This window comes from Neovison vison, chromosome 3, assembly GCF_020171115.1.
Source record: "Neovison vison isolate M4711 chromosome 3, ASM_NN_V1, whole genome shotgun sequence".
In the NCBI taxonomy this organism is placed as follows: domain Eukaryota; kingdom Metazoa; phylum Chordata; class Mammalia; order Carnivora; family Mustelidae; genus Neogale; species Neogale vison.
Genome location: NC_058093.1, coordinates 160,617,571 through 160,640,315, shown reverse-complemented (window position 1 = coordinate 160,640,315; position 22,745 = coordinate 160,617,571). Strand labels below are relative to the sequence as shown.

Genomic DNA, 22,745 nt, shown 5'->3' with positions numbered 1-22,745 from the left:
CCGCCCCCAGCCTGCAGCCGACCCCTTGCGCCTGCGCCGGGGCGGGCGCCCCTCGCGCCATAGAGCTGAACAATCCTCCCAGTTTCCTAGAGTGGACGTGGCGATGGCGGTTTCGCTGCGCGTGGGGCTTGACAGGGACCTGAAGGACACGTCGAGGTATGGGTGATGTAAGGTCATGGGAGCCAGGGGACCTCGGATGATCTCGCCTCCTGGGCTGCCTTGCGGCACCGCCAGGAAACCCTGTAGGGTTTCTCGAGTCCGTAGAGAGTCCCGGCCGCGCGGGTCGCCCCCAGGCGCTGCTCCTGGGGCGGTGGGTCCTCGGCCTAATGTGCTTTGGGTACCCGGGCAGCGCCTCCGCGGCCTTGGGTTCAGCCGAATGAACACCGGAAACTTTGGGGACATGTGGAATCAGGAAGGGGGGTGCATCCTCGCAGATCCGCAGAGCGTTCGGGGGAAAAGCAGCCTGAATGTGCGAGTGCTGGGAAAAGGGAAGGAGGGAAAGAGGGATAATGATGGTGACCAGTACTGCCGGGGGTGGGGGGTATAGGAGAGGCAGCGAATAGAGCGTTAACCGCCGAAACAAAATTTTACAATATCCTCCCCTGCCTTCTCTTCCCAGTTACATTCTTATTTCAGGAGCCTTAACCGCCAGTTATGTTTGAAGGCCCCTAGCCTTGGAATGGAGACTGCACGTCCAAAATGGTTTATGTCCGAGCCTCATCACGAGGGAGGAAGCCTAATAAATTCTCGGAGAAAACCACTTGGAAATTAAATGAGATTTTGTTTTCTCCTTCACTTCTCTTCTATCTAGAGGATGTTTCTCCGAAATTATATCTCCGGTCTCCACGATGATTGCCTTCCAAGCCCAGTGGTACCCCGTTGCCTCCAGGTTTCAGACTCCTATGCGGACAAGAAAGGCTTACTGAGGAAATGGTAATTCTCCAGTTGCTCCCCGAGGTGCCAAGCATCCAGTTACAGCCCATGGAGATCCACTTCAATTATGAGTCCCAAGAACACCACCTTCTGTCAGGTGAGAAGCAGTGCATTCTACCTTTAGGCTGTTCAGGTGGTGGGGAGGGTTGTTAATGGTGCGGTGTTAGTGTCTTCCAGGCTATTGGTATTCTTCGTTCCCTATCCCTCACTATATTAGGCGGTATCATGTCTTGAGTGCTACAAGCACAGTTACGTAGCTTTATTGTGAATTCTGGCAGTCAGATTCTCATGGAGTTCCCTCCTCTCCTTAAGTTCCCAGTTGCCCATTTTCCCCATTATAATCACTTTATCACCTGTCTGTCAGTGTTTGATATTCTCCTTTTAAAATCTTTTCAAGTCATCTTTTTCAAGTACGGGTTGGGCTAATTAAAAGTTTTGGAGTCTGACACCCTGGATTCAAATACTAGCTTTGTCATGTACTAGCTTCAGTAAATTACTTGCGTTTTCTTTCTTTTTTTTTTTTTTTTAAACGATTCTGCTTTCTGCTTCCTCATTTTATAAGTATTTAGTAACTCATACCTTGGAGGTTATTTTGAGGGTTGTGTCTATTGCTCCATAATAAAGGACCCCAAAATTTAGTGACCTTAAACATCAGACATTTTTAAACCATGCTATTTTCTTATGGTTCTGTAGGTCCTCAACTTGGGCTGGTTTCAGCTGGCAGTTTTTTCTCCTGGTTTTATCTGGGATCACTTGTGCAGTCATCTAGTGGCTCAACTAGGGCCAGGGTCTGAGTATCAGCCATATATGTCTTGCTGTTGGTGCTGGTCATGGCTGGGGTCACCCACCTGCAGCTGTCCAGCCCAGTCTTTCTCACAGGGCAGCCAGTTTTCCATACAGAGAGAGGGAAAGCCTTGGGATGCATAAGCACTTTTCTAACTTATGTTTGTGTTATATTGACGTTCCAGAGTCATTGTGGAAAAGAACTACACAAGGATGTAGTTATTTGGAGATAGGGTTTGTTGGGATCCCTTACTACTATAACAAACACAAGCACTAATAATATTACATTATATAAAGTTCTGCACACAGACCAGACTGTTAGTAAATTCTTTATAAATGGTAGGCACTGTTATTTTTAGTTAGATAATTTTAATCCCATTCTTTTTTTTTTTTTTAAGATTTTATTTATCAGTTTGACAGACAGAGATCACAAGTAAGGAGACAGGCAGGCAAAGAGAGAGGAAGGGAAGCAGGCTCCCTGCTGAGCAGAGAGCCCAATTCGGGGCTCGATCCCAGGACCCTGGGAGCATGACCTGAGCTGAAGGCAGAGGCTTTAACCTACTGAGCCACCCAGGCGTCTCTTTAATCCCATTCTTATTCAGGTGTTCTGCAGGGTCTCATTTTCACATCACATTTTGCTGTTTTCTGATTTGGGTCCTCTCATTGCTGCTATTTTGCCTGTGAAATTTTACTGTCTTTTTTTTTACTCCAGATCTTCTGCCTCTTTATAGTTTTGAGTATTTTTATTTTGTTTTGTTTCTCTCTTCTATATTTAGAACTTGTCTTTCCTTAAGAATCTATTGTAAGGCATCTAGCTCTCATTTTTCATGAGAAGTACTACAGAATTGGGTCTCCTTGCAGTTTTTATAAATTTACATATTTCATGTGTTTGTGTCTCTTAGAGTGTGTGTGAAAGAACATTTTTTTACTATAGAATAATATAATTATACTAAAGTACATTTGTAAAATACAGAAAGACACAAAACAGGGAATTTAAATAACATACAGCTCCACCATCTAAAGATAGTCACTGGAATGCCTGGGGGGCTCAGTTGGTTAAGCAACTACGTTCGGCTCAGGTCATGACCCTAGAGTCCTGGGATCAAGTCCCACATTGGGCTCCTTGTGCTCAGAGGGGAGCTTGGTTCCCTCTCTGCCTCTGCCTGCTTGTGCTTGCTCTCTCTCTGTCTCTGACAAATAAATAAATAAAATCTTCAAAAAAATAGGGGTGCCTGGGTGGCTCAATGGGTTAAAGCCTCTGCCTTCAGCTCAGGTCATGGTCCCAGGGTCCTGGGATCAAGCCCCGCATCGGGCTCTCTGCTCAGCGGGGAGCCTGCTTCCTCCTCTCTCTTTCTCTGCCTGCCTCTCTGCTTACTTGTAATCTCTGCCTGTTAAATAAATAAATAAGTAAATAATCTTTAAAAATAAAAAAGATAGTCACTACTAACAATGTGTCCTTCTAATAAGTAATCACCTATTCAACAAATATTTATTGTTGATAAATGTTTATTAGTTAATCAGAATATAGCTTATTAATTATTGCTGACCATATAATATGGTTAGTTATTGAGGGGCTACTCTTATACTGTTCTAAGTGCTGGGCATATAGCAGTGAACTGAACAGAAAAGCCTTTGCCCTCAAGGACCTTCAGTCTGGTGGGGGAAATAGGAAATACATAAATATATAGTAGAACATCAGATAGTGGTAATGGTTACAAAGAAAATAAACCAGGATATATCAGTCAGGATTCTAGCAGGAAACAGATGGTTCATTCAAATTGGTAATTCAACATTTCATGAAGAAGATGGGTAGGATTACAGAAATTAATAAGGGTTAGAGTACAGCTTTGGGACCAAAAAAATAAGCAGTTACTACCCTTAGGCCTAGTGTTACAAAGGGAGAGACTGATTACCAGATCCTGGAGAGTATAGCTAGAGCTCCCCAGTAGGAGCCATAGCCTTTGCTAAAAGAAGCACAGTCACTTGCAACTCCTGGCCCAGCAAGAAGGGAGTCAGGATGTAGAGTGAAGAACTCATCCTGGTTTGCCCTGGGATTTAGCACTGAAATTCCCATATCCCAAGATCCCCATCTGTTTTGGACAAACCAGGATAGTTGGTCATTCTACAGTTCTCCTCCTACTTTGGGCCAAATCTAATTGCAAGCCAGAGGACACAGAATCCCAAGTGCTGCAGTCCATAAATTAGTATCAGCCTCTTGGAGCACAGAGAAACATGAACAGTAGACCTAGAGGGGCAAAAGGAGAATATCCCATTACAGTCCACCCCTTTTAACCTATAATGTTTACTTTTGTCCTTTGTTTGGTTTATCATGTTTCTAACACAGAGAAAAACAGTCTCTTAAGCTTCTGCTTCACAGGTTGACTTGTAATTAAATTATACCCCCCCCACACACATCAAAACGTGAAACTTCACTGCCATTGATGCTCCTCATATTAGGTAGTGAGGTAAAGGGGGTGAAGACATAATTAACTTAAAATCACTGCTGCAGGTTTTACTATTCATAAAGCCAAAACTGATAATCATAACATCTTCTTTCATCACCCATTCCATGTTGTCTCTACCCTCTGTCAGGATCTCAGTGGCAGAGTTCTTTACCTAGTTTAGTAACATAAACCTTTCTTCCTGGATGATCTGAGTCTTTGATGATCTTGTCTCTTCCATGTTATTTCAGTGTACCATTGACTGGGCCTTTAGACAGGAGAGAACTAGGAAGCACCTGCATTGAATTACCTGATTTCCACGCCTTCTTTTCCTTGCCCTTGTTATGTAGCAGCAGCCAACCCGCAGTATCAATTGGTATCAGTCATCCCAGCCAGCAGAGCAACCCTTTCTCCTGCCAGTTGGTTCAGCAGCATGAGGAATCCAAATGGCCAGGAGACAGTCTCAGCTTCAGATTTAACAAAATCATGACTTTGTTCCATGGTAAACATATTTCTTCTTTGAGAACCAGAACCCCAAACTCACCAAACCCAAGATTATGGGGATAGGAATTAAAAATTATATGGGGGCACCTGGGTGGCTCATTTAGTTGATTGTCTGACTCTTAATTTCATTTCAGGTTGTAATCTCAGGGTCATGGGGTTAAGCCTCACATCAGGATCCCAGCTCAGTGGGGAGTCTGCTTATTTCCCTCTCTGTCTGCCCCCACCCATGTGTGCACGCACGCTCATGTGCTTTCTCAAATCTTTAAGAATATAAGTATAATACAATCCATGATATGAATGAATTGTTAGTTATATAGTGAAAGGAGACATTTTACTACTCCTCTACCCTTGGCTCCTATGCGCAGGTACTCTGGCCACAGATAAGACAACACTGTTTATTCTCCTCTGGTTTAAGGCACATATTGCATCCTGTAGGACAGCCCCAAGCTTAGGGTGTTGTTGCCTAGCCTGGTACCGCAACTGAGCCTAAAGTAAATCATTCCACTATTATTGGAATCCACTTACTTCTGGATGATGGGACGTGTGGTAAGACCCATGAATTACATGTGTGTGAGCTTATTGCTGTACTTCTTTCCCTGTAAAACTACTCCTCTGGAGGTATTATTGTATAGAATCCCATGGTAATAAATAAGGCATTCTCTTAGGTCAGTGCACATTTGTATTTGGACTATATATTTAGTCCTTTGAAAACAAATTTTTGCCCTCTTCATGATAGAAGGAGCCAAGTCTGATGAATCTGCCCCCCTAGTTGTGGGCTCGTTCCTCTCCGGAGAATTGTACCATGTTAGGGGCTCAGGGTTGGTCCCAGCAGTTGGCTGCATGGCTCTATAGCTGTGATAATAGGCATATCAGCCTTGTAAGTAGACACCCATATTGTTGAGCCCACACATAGCTTCCATGACCACTTTGTACATGAATCCATTGGGCAAACATTACTAAAAAGGCTGACTGATATCCACAAGGTGGATCACCATGTCCGTCTGATTAAGAGGCTTCTTTCAAGTGGATGCCCTTTGGTGAGTATTCACACAGAACACAAATACATTCATTCTTTGCCCATCGTAGGAGGTCTGTTATAATTTTTTTCTATAATCCTTATATCTGATCTTCCAGGCTTGTTCTTTTAGCTACCTAACTAACCAATAACCCATTAGTCATTATCCATGAATCAGTACAGATGTGTATCTTAGGCTCTGTTGCCTTCCATGAAAGTGGACAGCCAGGTGTATACCTGAAATTCTGTCTAATGGGAGGATTTGCCTTTACCAGTATGTTTCAGGTCACTTCAGAGTCAAGGTGTAAGTGAAAGATTCGTTTTCTGCTAGTGTCCACACACTGAGCAGACCCATCTATAACTCAGTTCTGTACATTTTCCTCCTCTGTTAACTGATAAGAGGGAATTCCCATTAGGCCATGAATATTGGCTAATAAGGAGGGGATTAGTGGAGCAGTAAGGAAACCCACATCACTAGCACATGGAATTTGTCTTCCATACTTGCTTTTATAATGGAACGCTGGTTTGTATGTCTAGTTTTAGGATTTGGTGGGTCAACTAGGTAGCTCACATTGATCAGCTTGTAATAGTCATTTAGTGTTCTGTGGTGAAGCATTAAGTCTTATTAGTGCCCAAGAGCAAGCCAGCATGTGTTTTTCACTTAGAAAATTGATGGCAGAAGAGAATATGGCCTTACTCTGGTGTAGTTCTCTTCTGGAGGCTTGCAGAAGCCTTAATACAGCATCCCTGACTACTGCAGACATTTCTTACCATTGGTTATCCGGGTTAATAAAGTCATGTGATAGGACAGCTTACATTGCAACCTGGACCCATGCAAAGCCTTTTTTAAAATTTTGAGTTAGGGTACTAATATTGGTCGTTTCAGCACATTCGACTGTGATATCTGTTGTTTCAAAAATGCAGAGCTCTCCAAGTATTGTGTCTTTCTGAGGTAGTAACAGTTGGTTAGAGATATAAGGGAAGTGAGAAAACAAACCACATGGCTATCTGAGAGAAGAGTGTTTTAGGCACAGGGACCAGCAAATGCCAGAGGCCCTTTAATGTAGCAGGAACAGTGTCAGTCTGGGGTAGACAGGAAATGGGAATGAAATGAGAGCAGAGAGAGAAAGGACGGGATGGAACCTTCTGAGCCATAGTAAGGACACAGAATTTATTCCCAGTGTATTAGGAAACCACTGGAACATTTTGTGCATGATAACATATAAAGATTACTCTGGAGATGCCTGGGTGGCTCAGTCAGTTAAACATCTGCCTTTTGGCTCATGTCATGATTCCATGTTCCTAGGATCGAGTCCTGCATCAGGCTCCTTGCTCAGCCGGGAGCCTGCTTCTCCCTCTCCCTGCCATTCCCCCTGCTTGTGTGCCCTCTTGCTATCTTTCTCTCTCTCTGACAAATGAATAAATTTTTTTAAAAAATTTAAAGTAAAAAAAAAAAAAAAATTTAAAGTATACTGTGTTATGGAGAGTAGGGGAAAGGTAAGTTAGAAGAAAAATGTTTTAAGAAGAGAGTAATCAATTATCTCAGATAAATACAGAAGAAGATTGAGAATTGACCATCAGATTTGTTAAGATAGAGCTTATTAAGGATTCTGATAAGTGCAGTTTTGATGGAGTTAAGGAGATAAAAGCCTGATTGCAGTGAGTTAAAAAGAGGATAGACTTAATATTGGTTAGCATATAGAGCAGTGTGAACTCAAACTCAACAATAAGACCCAGCAGTTCTGGTCCTAAGTTTATGTAACCTGGAGAAACACTTGAATATGTGCATAAAGATAAATGTACCAGCAGATTCATATGAGCATTGTTTGAAATAACAAAATATTACTGTCCATTGAAGGAGAATGGCTAAATAAATTGTGGTATATGTCACACTATGGTAGTGAACATCAGTAGACTGCAGTTACACGATTGAATATGGACGAATTTTCCAAACATAATGTTGAGCAAAAAAAAACCCAAATAGAATATATGTGATATAATTCCATAAATGTATACAGTTCAAAAACATGCTTTATTTGTCTGCTAGGGCTCCCATAATAAAGTATCAAAAACTGTGTGGCTTAAACTGCAATTTATTTTCTCACAGTTCTGTGCCTTAACTTTTGTCATCTGTGCTTTGCTTTCTTCTAGAAGTGTTATAGTTTTAGTTTTTATGTTTATGTTTATATTACATTTCTAGTTAATTTTTGTATATAGCATAAGAAAAGAGGGTTAATTTACGTTACTGTTAGAGCTGAAAAGATATAACAATATCTTTTGTTTGAAAAAGACTGTCCTTTCACCATTGATTTTCTTAGCAACTTTGTTGACAATCAGTTTTACATAAATGTTTGGATCTATTTATGGACTCAGTCTTTTTCCATTACGGGATATGCTTGTCCTTATGCAGTCCCATACTGCTTTGATTACTATAGCCTTATAATAAAGCTTGAAATCTGGTAGTGTAACTTCTTTAATTTTGTTCTTCTTTTCCAAAATTGTTTAGACTCTTCTGTGCCTTTCTACATAAAGTTTAGAATCAGTTTGTCAATTTCTATGAAAAAATCCTGCTGAGGTTTTGATTGGAGTTGCATTGAACCTATAGCAAAGTTTGGGAAGAAATCCACCATCTTTTTTTTTTTTTTTTAAAGATTTTATTTATTTTATTTGACAGAGAGAGAGATCACAAGTAGGTAGAGAGGCAGGCAGAGACCGAGGGGGAAGCAGGCTCCCCGCTGAGCAGAGAGCCCGATGCGGGGCTCGATCCCAGGACACTGAGATCATGACCTGAGCCGAAGGCAGCGGCTTAATCCACTGAGCCACCCAGGCGCCCCAAGAAATCCACCATCTTAACAATATTAAATCTTCCTCTCCATAAGTGATGACATATATTTCTGTTTATTATGTCTTCTTTAACTTCTCTTAGTAGTGTTTTATAGTGTTCATTATAAACATATACACGTATTTTGTTGAATTGTTTTTTTTTTTTTAATTTATTTATTTGACAGAGATCACAAGTAGGCAGAGAGGCAGGCAGAGAGAGAGGGAAGCAGGCTCCCAGCTGAGCAGAGAGCCCCATGTGGGGCTCGATCCCAGGACTCTGGGATCATGACCTGAGCCAAAGGCAGAGGCTTTAACACACTGAGCCACCCAGGTGCCCCTGTTGAATTGTTTTTAAATATTTTATTTTTGGTGTAATTAAAAATGTTTTTAATTTTAGGCTCTAATTTTTCATGGGTAGTATACTAAAATAGTTGGGTTTTGTATGTTATTCTAATAAACTCATGTACGAGTTCTAATAACTTTTTTTTTTAAGATTTTATTTATTTATTTATCTGACAGACTGCGATCACAAGTAGGCAGAGGCAGGCAGAGAGAGAGTGGGGAAAGCAGGCCCCCCACTGAGCAGAGAGCCCCATGTAGGGCTCAATCCCAGGGCCCCGGGATCATGACCCAAGCTGAAGGCAGAGGCTTTAACCCACTGAGCCACCCAGGCGCCCCTCTAACTTTAGAATTTTCTATATACATGATTGTATAGTCTACAAGTGAAGACAGTTTGACTTTTTTCTTGTTTATATCTCTCATTTATTTTTCATGTCTTTTTTTTTTTTTAAGATTTTATTTATTTATTTGACAGAGATCACAAGTAAAGTAGGCCAAGAGGCAGGCAGAGAGAGAGGGGGAAGCAGGCTCCCCGCTGAGCAGAGAGCCCAAAGCGGGGCTCCATCCCAGGACCCTGAGATCATGACCTGAGCCGAAGGCAGCGGCTTAATCCACTGAGCCACCCAAGCACCCCTATTTTTCATGTCTTGTTGCATTGGCTAGTAATACTAAACAGAGCTTGCCTTAACCCCCAATAGTAGCCTCTGATCAGGCTGGTTGGTGGTCTTCCCAGTGACAGCCAGGCTGCCACTGCTGCCTTCTCTCTCTCCTTCTCCGCTATCCCTCAAGTACTCTTTCATATTGCTTACCTTACTTATGTTCATAAGTTGCTTGTGTATTAGTTTTAATTTAGTCAAAACTTTCATAATTACTGTGACTAGGTTTCAGTATTCCCAGATCTCCTGTGACAAACATATGCAGGACATATCTGGTAAACCATTTCAATACATGGTTCTTATGATCCATTACTTATTGATTCTTCCTAATTGCTCTTTTAGAGGATAATTTTCAGTGTTTTAGAGCACTCTCATATTGTGATATACAGTATGAAGAATACATTCCATTTGGATTTTTTATTGTTCTAGGTGGTGAGACTAAGACCAAGATTGGAGAGGTGACTTCAGAGGAGGAAATTACAACAAAAATTGAACCATTGCCTGAAGAGTCTGGCAACCCCAGAGATGATGTTCTCCAGGATTCTGAATGCAGAGGATTTTGTGAATTTGGGGATAAATTAAATGAGAAGGATCAAAATTTCTTTAAAAGAAGACAGCATAACTGTGATGAATGTGGGCAAAGCTTTGCTTGGAGTACAGGCCTTATTAGGCATCGAAGAACCCATTGGGAGAAACCCTATGAATGTGATAAGTGTGGAAAGGCTTTTAGTGTGAGCTCAGCTCTGGTTCTGCATCAGAGAATTCATACTGGAGAGAAACCCTATCCTTGTACTTGGTGCATTAAAAGTTTCAGTCGGAGCTCAGACCTTATTAAACACCAAAGAGTCCACACTGGCGAAAAACCTTATCAATGTGATGAATGTGGGAAAGCCTTCAGTCAGAGTTCTGATCTCATCATCCATCAGAGAATCCATACAGGAGAAAAACCCTATCAGTGCAGTCACTGTAGTAAAAGTTTTAGCCAGCGCTCAGATCTGGTTAAGCATCAGAGAATCCATACTGGAGAGAAGCCTTATACATGTAACCAGTGTAACAAACATTTTAGTCAGAGTTCTGATGTTATAAAACATCAAAGAATCCACACTGGGGAGAAACCATATAAATGTGATGTGTGTGGAAAAGCCTTCAGCCAGAGCTCAGATCTTATTCTGCATCAGAGAATTCACACCGGGGAGAAACCATATCCATGTAATCAGTGTAACAAAAGTTTCAGTCAAAACTCAGATCTTATTAAACATCGAAGGATCCACACTGGAGAGAAACCCTATAAATGTAATGAATGTGGTAAAGCTTTTAATCAGAGCTCAGTCCTTATTCTGCATCAGAGAATTCACACTGGAGAGAAACCCTATCCATGTAATCAGTGTAGCAAAACCTTCAGTAGACTTTCAGATCTCATGAATCATCAGAGAATTCACACTGGAGAGAAACCTTACCCATGTAGCCAGTGCAGCAAAATGTTTAGTCGAAGATCAGACCTTGTTAAACATCATAGAATTCATACAGGAGAGAAGCCCTATGAATGTGATGAGTGTGGGAAAACCTTTAGTCAGAGCTCAAATCTTATTCTCCATCAGAGAATCCACACTGGAGAGAAACCCTATCCATGCAGTGATTGTACTAAAAGTTTTAGTCGTCGTTCAGACCTCGTTAAACATCAAAGAATACACACTGGAGAGAAGCCGTATGCATGTAATCAGTGCAATAAAAGTTTCAGTCAAAGCTCAGACCTCACCAAACATCAGAGAGTGCACTCTGGGGAAAAGCCCTATCATTGTGATCATTGTGAGAAAGCCTTCAGCCAGAGTTCTGACCTTATTCTTCATCAGAGAATTCACACTGGAGAAAAACCATACCCATGCACACAGTGCAGCAAAAGTTTCAGCCAGAACTCAGACCTTATCAAACACCAGAGAATCCACACTGGGGAAAAACCCTATCAATGTCCTGAGTGTGGAAAGGCTTTTAGTCAGTGCTCAGCTCTTATCCTACATCAGAGGATCCACACTGGAGAAAAACCATATTCATGTGATCAGTGTGGCAAAAGCTTTAGTCGGCGCTCTGATCTCATTAACCATCAAAGAATCCATGCTGGTGAAAAGCCATGTAAATGTGATGCATGTGGGAAAGCCTTCGGCACATGCTCTGAGCTTACTGAACACCAGGGAATCCACACTGGGGAGAGACCCCACATGTGTGTCCAGTGCAACAGAAGTTTTAGCCAGCTCTCTGAGCTTATTAATCATGAGACAGTCCATTCTGAGGAAGACAGGCTAAGTGTGATAAATGTGGGAAAACCTTCAGAGTATTCACAGACTTTATTTCATACCAGAGACACTATACCAGAAAAAAATGTTAGGAATGCTATTGATTATGAAAATGGTTTTAATCAGTGCTCAACTCTTGTGCTACATTAAAAGGAAACACACTGGACAGAAAACACTAAGTTCTACAATGAAAGTTTAACTGAGAGCTCAGACATTACTAAACTTAAGATTCTGAGTTCCATGAGTAATTGAGAAAACCTTCAATATGAATAAATTTTACTGAATGTCAGCAACAATGGAAAGAAATTTCTGTCTGTTATAATGAAAAAACAAAACAAGCCAAGGGGAGAGTTTTATCATTATAAGAAATGAATAACAATATTAATGCAGAACCTTATCAGATACTGTAAAGATCAGTGTGATGGGGTGTGCAGTCAGCTCAGAAGGAAATGTATTAGTGTCATTATCTCAAACCTTTAGTGAGCCCTAATTATTATATATCAGAGAAGTTACATTAGAGAATGTGGGGAAAACTTAAACCCCTTCTACATCTTAATTGGCGTTCACTCATAATCGGCATGCCACTTACCACCTGACAACAGAGAGTCCTACCTTATGCTCACATTACTTAATCTGTCATTAAATTCCCTGTGTGTGAACATGCTATGATATTCTGGTATTAAACTTGTTAACTACATAATTCCAGTGCCCTATTTTCTCAGAAAAATTTTTTTTCTTTGCCCTAGTTTCGGTTTTCCTAAAGAGTAGGAATTTTCAGGTTCCTGCAATACGGACAGAAAATACGGACTTATTTTGCTTTCAGTAATGCAGCCCATAGACCAGTGGTTTGAAATCATTTCTTCCATATTACCATTTAATCACGGTTTCTTAAATATGAGACAATTTTTGAAATTCCATATGTCAGAGTCTAGCACTATGTCATCTATAGATAAACAAAAATGAGAGCTGAAGTAGTGCCCACATGACTAATTTGTATACCATATTCTGTCTAAAAATGACATCGATTTTTTTCAAGTGGTAACATCAGACTGGTTTGTTGATTTCTGATATACATATGGTAATAGGCTACTATATGCAAAGTTTTCAATTGAAAAATAGAAACTTATTTAAGAAAAATTTGAAATTGTTTTTCTAGTATTAACCATTTGTTAAGATTCCACTGCTATACGCTGACTATTCCCTATAATCATCCAGTTACTATATCACTTTAATAGTTATTGTTATCTACAATGTGCAAGGCATTTTTTAAAGGTTTTGTGGTATACACAGAGAATATACAAAGCATATATGATAAAGTCTGATGTATAAAGAAAACACATGGCTCAATACAATCATAGAGGTAGATATGATGATTATAAGAGGAAGTAGGGTTCAATTCTAATTGGAAAGAAAGTTTGGGGAGCTCCAGAGATTTGAGTTTTGAAGGATGGGATTAGAGGCATAGAGTCAGGAAGGGAGTAGTCAACAAAGTCACAGAAGCAAGAGGGTGTAAGAAATGATGTGGAGTATGTGCTTATTCATTCAATACACATTCAGTGTCAGGCACTACTGAGTACTACTCAAGGGGATAGGAATGGTTCCTGCCCCTACTCTCAAGTGTTTTTGCAAATAATGACTAAAACATGTACTTAAGAGGGTAAGAATAAGGTGGAAATCAAAATGAAGTATGAGAAAAGACTGCTAAGGAGTATGATGCTAAACAAGCAGGCACTTCAACTTTCTGGCATTTAGTATCACGTAAAATGGAAGAGTACTAGTTATAATAGGATTGAGTTTCATATTTCTGTATTTGTTCTCAAGATAATGGAAAGCCATTGAGATCTTTAAACCAAGGAATGGTATGATCATCTTACTGCCTTCAGAAGAGTAAAATAAAATGGGGAAGGAGCAGAAAGAAAAACTTTTGAAGTCTGGAAATAAAACCGTGAGGGTCATAAGCAGAAGAGCTAAGAGGCATTGACATGACAGTAAGTTGAGAAGGGAATAGGAAAAGGTATAATTAATTAGCTTTATTCTTTGGGCGATTTAAAAAGTAAAGAAATAGGATGATGAAATTTGTATCAAGTTTACCCCTCTCTCCTGAGGATAAATTTTAAGAGCCAACTGCTTACTGCACATTTCTACCAACTGCTTCCTACACACCCCCATGATATCTTCCTGAATTCCCTATCCTGGCGAATTGCACTGCTAAGCACTTTGCTATACAGTCCTCCTGCACTCTCCACTTTCCCCAGTTTTCTAAATCCACTTGTTTACTAGGTTTTAGAAACGAGTTACAAAAGTAACACTACATATATATAAATATGATTTTTAAAAGTCTGACAATAACAAGTGTTGAGAAGGAACATGGTAGATTAGTAGTTGTATTACATCAGTGATTATATTACATATAAATGAACGTTGAGAAAAATTCTTGCATTTCTTATAGTTTATAGGGTACGTGCTCGAGCAAGACCCACTGTAAGAGCAAGGATCCAGGGAATTCAAAATTAAAGTATGGAAAAAGATACTCCATTAAAACACTAACCAAAAGAAAGCTGTTAATCACTGTACCATTATTAGACAAGAAGTAGACCTTAAAACTGAAGGCTTACTATAGATAAAAGGGGACATTTTTATTGATAAAAGAGTCAGTTTACCAAGAAAATACAAATATTCCGAAGTATATACATCTAATAATTTTGCTTCAAAGTATATAAAGCTATAATTGACAGAAAAACTAAAATGAGAAAGATGAATCTACAATCCTAGTGGAAGACTTCCCCACAGCTCTCTCAGTAAACAAGCAGAAAAAAAAATGTTTAAGAATATAGTACATGTGGACATACAGGATATGTTAATAAAATGACCTACTTAACATACAGAAAACAGTGCAACCAACACTGGCAGAAAACTCCTTTTGGGTGTACAAGAACATTTACCATAGCTGACCATGTGCTGGTTTGTAAAGCAAGCCTCAGCAAATTTCATCAGACTGAAATAATTTAGTGTAGTGCTGTCCAATAGAACTTAATAGGTTCTTGTCAGTAGTGTTCAATACAGTAATCACATAGCTAATAGTCACTAGCCACATGTGGCTACTGATCCCTTAAAATGTGGCTAATGTGACTGTTGAACACCATTTTATCTAATTCTAATTAAATAGTCATATCTGGTTAGTGGCTACCACATTGGACAGGAAGACTTAGCATATGTTTTCAGATAACTATAAAATTAGCTAGAAATCAGTAACACACACACACACTAAAAAATAGATTCCCAAATGTTTAGAAACCAAGACAATTTAAATCACCTATAGGTAAAAGAAGTAAGCATAGTGGAAATTTGGAAGGTATCTTCATCTGAATAACAGTAAAAATTGTGGGAAAGAACTAAAGCCCTGATTAAAGAGAAATTTATGGCATTCAGTGCCTATATTAGGAAAGACAGGGCTACAATCCACTGATTTAAATATCCATTGCGAGAAGTTAGAAAAAGAATAGTAAGTAGATCTAAAGAAAGAATGTAGAGAGAGGTTCATACAGTGCTGTTCTGGGTTCCCATCGTAGCTTAAAGGGAAATTTTCACAATGTCCAGAATATTTGATGTTCTCCAAATGAAGGAAGAGGGTGTTCTCAAATTCCTTGCAGCAGGAACCCACTCAGGGGGTACCAACTTGACTTCTAAGCGGAATAGTACATCTACAAAAGGAAAAGTGATGGCATCTTTAGCATAAATTTGGAGAGAACCTAGGAGTAGCCTCTGTTGGCAGCTCAGGCCATTGTTGCCATAGAAACCCAACTGATGTCAGGGTCATGACCTTCAGGAATACTGGCCAACGAGTTGTGCGGAAGTTTGCTGCCATCCTTGGACCCCCCCCACTATGGCTGGCCGCTTCACTTCGAGAGCCTTCATTAACCAGATCCAGGGAGTGTTCCAGAAACAAAGACTTCTGGTGGTTACTGCTGCCAGGGCTGACCACAGATGTGTCTGGTGTTGACCTGCCCACCACAGCCATGGTAGAGCAACCCATCTGCTGTACGTGGACATCGCCATCCCATAGGCAAGGGAGCTCACTCAGTGGGTCTGATGTGGAGGGTGCCACCCAGGGAGGTCTGCGCATGCGTGGCACCAGGTCCTGGGTACAGCTAGAGGAGGTCCTCCCAGACCTCTCCTTCCACAGAGATTCTGAAGAGATTGTAGGGGCAGAGCAGACCGCTGCTGAAAAGGCTGTGACCACAGAGGAATTTCAGAGTGAACGGACGGCTCCAGCTCCTGGATTTACCACTCCTCAGCCTGAGGTCGCAGACCGCTCTGAAGGCATGCGGGTGACCTCCGTGCCTTGTCAGTGGATCCCTCCTGAAGGGTGGTCTGCGGTTCCCACTGCTCAGGTCCCTGAATGGAGAGGAATGACTAACCCTTGAGTGGCTTTAAGCTGTTCTTCCACAGACCATTAAACAGAAAATGGAAATGTGGTCGATAGACAATACACAGTTTCTTTAAAAAAAAAAAAAAGAAATGAAAGAAATTGTAGAGCATGAATTAATGAAACAGAAAACAAATATTTTGGTTCAGCTTTTGAAAGAAATAAAATTGAGAATGCCCCAGCAAAATTGATCAAGAAAAAAAAAAGAGAGAGAGAAAGAGAGAGAGAAGTACCATCTGTCAGTGTAAGGAGCACAAACATGGCCATCAATGCACATCTATAGCTGTTACAGAGAGAATATAAAGGATACGACTAATAATTTCATCAAAAATTTTGAAATGTTATCCCATATTAGTTCAAGAAGAAATATAAAATTTAAACAATTTGGGGTCTACTAAGGAAATTGTAATTTAAATTTTTCTTATAAAGAATATTCCAGGCCAGATACCACAGTGAGGAATACTTCCAGATGTTAAAGGAAGAAGTAAACCAATCTTCCACAGTCTCTTCAAGGTAATAGTGATGGGTCCGTAATCAAAGGAGCGAGATTGATAAAAAGCGAGGGTCAAGTAAAACTTTATTTCGCACCAAGCATCGAGAATCAAACTGACTGTTCGGGGCCGCCTCTTACAGAGAGGGCGACCCTCTCACTGCCTTACAGACTACCTTTTAAAAGGCAAAGGCTATGTGGTTGAGCCTGGCCACACACAGGTGGCCAATAAGATTATAACACACAGAGAAAGTTGCATAGTCATGCTAAGTCACACACGGGTGGCCAATTGAATTACAATTTACTCTATAGTAGATATTTGAACTAGCCTATCACTGTGGTCAGAATTGGCACCTAAAAGGCACCCAAAAGGCAGGGCTCATACTCCTTGGTAGCTAGGGAGACAGTATGCGCACTCCACGATTCGATGTTTCCACCTGGCCTGACCCGCTCTTGTGTTTGGGCTCTATTACCTGGGACTGGTCCACCATATTTTACTAGTTTCCCGGACTTGATTTTAAGTAAGTTCCCCTGGGGGGGGCAGGGTGGTGGTGGTGGCAGGGTCAGTTTAAGTTTTTTTTTTTTTTAATTTTATTTATTTATTTGTCAGAGAGAGAGGGAGCGAGCACAGGCAGACAGAGAGGCAGGCAGAGGCAGAGGGAGAAGCAGGCTCCCCGCCGAGCAAGGAGCCCGATGTGAGACTCGATCCCAGTACCCTGGGATCATGACCCGAGCCGAAGGCAGCTGCTTAACCAACTGAGCCACTCAGGCGTCCCTAAGTTTTTTACCGCATAAACAACAAAATCAGTTTAACCAGATGGAATTGCTCTGCCTAAATAGGCCCTTACAATAGCAAAAGATGGTACATTACCCAGCTAATTTTATGGAAGCTGTAGATTATGCTCTTTACAGAGCAAGACTTCATTCCTGGAACGAGACCAGGAGGACCCCAGCTTTTTCTAGATTTTCGAACTCCCTTCAGGCCTTTGATCACTCCAGCAGTCAGGGAGGTGCTGCTGAGCCCCCAGGGCATATTAAAAGGAGTATTTTTTTCAGACAGTTGGGATCCAGTTCTCTGACAGACCAAATCCATCTACAATATCATACAATGCATACTTACCACATTCCACTTCTCTAGGCAAAGGGTTTGTTACTTGTTTATAAACGTGGTTTGAGTTAGATATTTTCACTGAATTTCATTTAACCTACTTATTCAGAGCATGGAGCCAGTGGAATTCTCAGACCATCAGTTGGTCCAGGAGGCCCCATACGAAGTTCCATAGGAAGGGGAATATTTCTTGCCTGTAAGCCTTTTTTTTTTTTTTCTTCAGATTTTATTTATTCACTTGAGTGATAGAGCTAGAGGGAACAAGCAGGGGAGAGAGAGAAGCAGGGTCTCTGCAGAGCTCAATCCAAGGACCCTGGGATCATAATCTGAGGCAAAGCAGACTTCTAACCAACTGAGACACCCAGGCACCCTGCCTGTAAGCCATTCTTTAGGGAAAAGGGTACCCATCTAAATTACAGGTCAGCAAAGTACTAGGTACTGCCACCTGTTTTTGTAAATATGTTTTAATGGAACCCAGCCATGCCCATTTGTTCATGTGTTATCTATGGCTGCTTTCTGCTACAATGGCAGAGTTGCAGAGTTGCAACTGAAACTGTGGGGCCTGCAAAGCTGAAAATATTGGTTATCTGGCCCTTTACAGAAGGGCCACGTTTGCTGACTCCTGACCTAAATGAGAACTTTCCTTCTTAATTTTATTGATTTTGATTTTTTTTGCTGATTATAAATATACTGCTAACTTACTGTAAATAGCAAAAAATATGTAAAATATGTAAAAGAATAAAGATAAAAGTCATTATCTCAAGAAGTCTATTTTGTGAACCTAGAAATTTGATGTGTGCCATTCTATATATATGTGTGTGTGTGTGTGTGTGTGTGTGTGTATTATTTTTCCAAAAATAATACTGGTAATGGTAAACTGAATTTTCTCCATTGTTAATAACATTTTATATGTCTGTAAGCACAGCTTCACAACATCACGTTAAATTATGGCTATGGTGGATATTTATAGTTGCTTTCTCAGTATTCCCCCCACCCCGGCCCCACCCCAAGCTTTCTCAATAATAGCACCCACCCTGATTTTCCTTTAGTAATTCACCCTTACTGGGCCATTATGTTTTCCTTAACTTTGACTTTTGACATAATTTCAAACTTACAGAAAATTGCAAGAATAGTACAAAGAATTCCTATACACCCTTCGCCCAGATTCCCCAGGTGTTGGCATTTTGTTATAATTTCTTTGTAATTCTCTACCTGTTTTGTCTAACCAGATATCTCTCTATCTACCTATTTATCTATCATCTGTAGAGTTTTTTTCCAAATAGTTTAAGAGTAAGTGGGAGATGCAGTGCCTCTTTGACAATTAAATGGAGCAAAAAAGAAGAGGATTTTAAGCCAAAGTGACATGGTCTGCATTCTCTATGAACTTCTGTATGAGCTGACCGCTGTGCTGTGAACTGAGTGAAGTAGGGCAAGCAGGGAAGCAGGGAGACTATTGGCCAGAGCAACTGGGAGGACAAAACTGCCACTTTCTAAGAAAAAGGAGACTATGAGAAGAACAGGTGTGGGAGAAATTAAAGGTTTGACGTTGGGGTATGTTAGGTTTAAGATGCTGAATTAGTCATTTTTCCAAACACTTTACAAGATGCTTCCTATTTGCACAGTGGGTGTCCTGCTCGGATACCCATAACCCTCTAAGACTACTGCCTGAACCATCCACCCCTGCAGTTGCAGGGCCACAGAACTGCAGGTCCAGGGAGCTACTGACTCGTACTTGACCTCTGGCCTGCAGCTCCTCTTGTGTGAGGCTGAATGGTACCACCTGGAAGTGTGGAGGAATTCTCGTTCAGTGGTAGAAACAGACCAGAGGGCAGGAGAGTCTGCAGAAACATCTTTTCCCTCCTCTGCCGCCATGGTGAGCTCCCCCACCGCGCTGGTGCTCAAAACACACAGTGAGACTAGGCAAACAGCTGTTGGGAAGCTATGAGATGCCCCAGCAACACCCACTTGTATGTGCTCTCCTTCCTTCCTTCACCTCCCATTTACCCTCCTCAACCTTTTCTGGGATTGCATCACCCCAAAAAAGGCTTAGCAATAAGGTTTTGGTTTTGTCATTTTTGGTTTTGTTTTTATCTTAGGCCCTATTTCCTTAGGGACTCAGACTAAAGCAGGCTGAGTTGCTATTGCTGGGGTATATGAGCCTGTGGTTCAGAGAAGAGGTCTAGGCTGAGATACAGACTTTGCAGTCATAGGTAAAATTTAAGAAGACCAGACCAGATGAGATCACCCAGGAAGAAAATAGAGATAGAAAAGGAAAGAGACTTGAACCCTGAGCCCTCAGGCACCACAGCACATAGAAGTCCAGAGAGATGAAGAGAGAGCTGCATTGAGACTGAGGAGAAATGCCCCATGAGGTTAGAGAAAAACCAAACATGTTGTTCTTGAAGCCAAATGTAAATATGTCAGTTGTGCAAAATACTGCTGATGGTGTAATCAATAGATGTCTAGTAAATGAGTATTGGAATCAGCAATATGGAGGTGAGCAAACTTTACTACAACTCTTTATGTGGATAAGAATTTGTTTAACATACAGTAATGTCACATCTCTCATTCCTGACATAATATTTATTTTCTCTTTCTTTTCCCACATTCCCCCCTCCCACTCCCCAACAATCTGGTTAGAAGTTTATTAATTTTATTAATCTTTTTTATAAGTTAACTCTTGGTTTGAAAAGAATATAGAAATTTTTTCTAGCTTTTGTGTTATTTTGTTGATTTCCAGTCTGATCTTTGCTATTTCCTTCCTTCTCTATACTTTGGGTTTAATTTATTCTTATTTTGGTTTCTTAGGATGGAAGGCGAGGTAGCTCACCTTAAGACTTTTTCTTTTTTTGGATAGAGTGAGCAAGTGCACAGGAGTGGGGGCAGGGGGCAGAGGGAGAGAGAATCCCAAGCAGGCTCCACACCAAGCGCAGAGGCTGCTGCAGGACTGGATTCAGGACCCTGAGATCATGACCTGAGCTGAAATTGAGTTGGGCACTTAACCAACTGAGCCACCCAGGTGCCCCACAACTTTTTTTTTTCTGTTTTATTGCTATAAATTTCCCCATAAGTACTGCAATCCATAGATTATTTTTTCAAATATTTCTCTATACTTCTCTTGCTTTTGAGGACTCAGACTATGATTACACAGATCAGGCACTTGATATTGTACCACAGCAAGTCGATGCTCTATGCATTCTTTCTCGATATTTTCCTCTATTTTTCATTTTGGAGAGTTTCTATTGGTATGTCTTATATAATTTCTTTTTCTTCCTCTCTTCTATTATGCCTTAACTACAATTAATCCCATCTGTTTGTTGGTTTTGCTTTTTATTTTTTAAAATCTCAGACATTGTAGTTGTCTTTAGAAGTTTGGTTGCTTTTTTATACCTTTCATATCTCTACCAAACATGTTCAGAGTTTCCACTAGCTTCTTAATCATATGGAATGTAGTTATAATTGTCTTAATGTGCTTGTCTATTAATTCTTTGTCATTTCTGGGGTAATTGAGTGATTTTTCTTATTATGGGTTGTATTTTCCTGGTTCATTGCTTGATTTATAATTTCTGATTGGATGCCAGACATTATGCATTGTGCATTAGCAGGTGCTGGACTTTCTCTTTTTATATATATTCTTGAGTTTTGTTCTGGGATGTATTTAAATTATTTGGATACAGTTTTATCCTCTCAGGTCTTACTCTGAAGTATCTTTTAGGGAATATGAGTCTAGGGTTCAGTTTTTCTCTGCTAAGGAGGCAGGACCCTTCCTACTGTTCAAATCCAAAGTTTCTCACCATCAGCAAGATTGATATTTAGGGCTGGATAATTTGTTATGCATTGTAGGCTATTTAGCAGCATCTCTGGCCTCTACCCACAAGACGCTAGTAGAACTCATCTTGTCTGGTTGTAACAATCAAAAAACATCTCCAGATGTTGCCAAATGTCAGGGAGGGCGGGCAGTAGTTGCAGGCAAAACTGCACTTGAGAACCAGTGTTCTGACGTCCTATGAATGAGATTTTCTAACAGGTACCCTTGGTGAGCTCCAGTGATTTTTCTCTCTCATCCTTATGGATGTTTTTATCCCCACCTCAGGTAGTTTCCCTATACAAATGTGCTCTTCAGTACTCAGCTGGAGGTGGGGGGGTGCCCTCTGCAGCTCTCCAGTGTTCCCTGTTTAGTTCTTTCCTATCTGGTACATTGCCTGGCAAAAGCCACCATTGTGGCCTCCCAGGATCCCTTGCTCTATCTTCTGAACTTAGGGAGTGTGCCAGGCTCCGCTTGAGTTCTCCTTACCTGTGCTGAGGCCTAGAAACTCTCTCCAGGTAGTAAACTGAGACAACCCAAGGTTGCTTCACTTGTTTCCCATCTCTCAGGGCTCCCATCTCTCTGATTCTTTATGGTATATATTTCACATTCGTTCAGGCAAGTTAGATCTGGTCATCTTGGCCCAATGGATTTTTTGTGTTCATGATTTAAAAACAAAACAAAATTTGCATCATAAAAAATCCAAGAGAGGAAAATTGATAATGCAAGATGGAGAATGTTGGAAACATGCCTTTGAGTAAGTATGAGAGGACAGCTTAAAGCCAGTGGAGGATTCAGGCAGAAGCACAGATGATCCAAAATTAAGAGGAAAGAAGGCATTAACAAACCAAGATATGGGCACCTTACTCTTCTCTTTTTCCCCCTGTTGTAAATATCAGTGCAATAGGTACAGATGGGGATAGGTATAGACAGAACATTTATTTATGTGTATAGAGAAACTTAAAATGTTAATGGGATGTTACTAAGATTGTAGACTCATGGGTCACTTTTTGGGTGATTTTCACTTCTAAACTCTATTATTACCTTCATAAAGAAAATATGCAAAGGGACGCCTGGGTGGCTCAGTTGGTTAAGCGGCTGCCTTCAGCTCAGGTCATGATCCCAGCATCCTGG

The 22,745-nt window shown here is 40.7% G+C and overlaps 1 protein-coding gene and 1 pseudogene across 2 annotated transcripts in view; both read left to right on the top strand.

Annotated features, from left to right (window-relative positions):
* The window catches only part of ZNF397 (zinc finger protein 397), a 41,679-nt gene extending 29,601 nt beyond the window's left edge, over window positions 1-12,078 (top strand). The window contains exons 1-3 of one of the 2 annotated variants that reach the window (XM_044243154.1): window positions 60-156; window positions 814-1,030; window positions 9,924-12,078. In XM_044243154.1, the coding sequence (XP_044099089.1) occupies window positions 931-1,030; window positions 9,924-11,932 (2,109 nt within the window). In that variant the 5' untranslated portion in view covers window positions 60-156; window positions 814-930 and the 3' untranslated portion in view covers window positions 11,933-12,078. Of the gene's footprint in view, window positions 1-59; window positions 157-813; window positions 1,031-9,923 lie in introns of those variants that run through there. The other variant, XM_044243159.1, reaches the window with a different exon arrangement.
* Window positions 12,079-13,764: 1,686 nt separating this feature from the next.
* On the top strand, window positions 13,765-16,261 carry LOC122903579 (annotated as a pseudogene).
* Window positions 16,262-22,745: the final 6,484 nt, after the last annotated feature.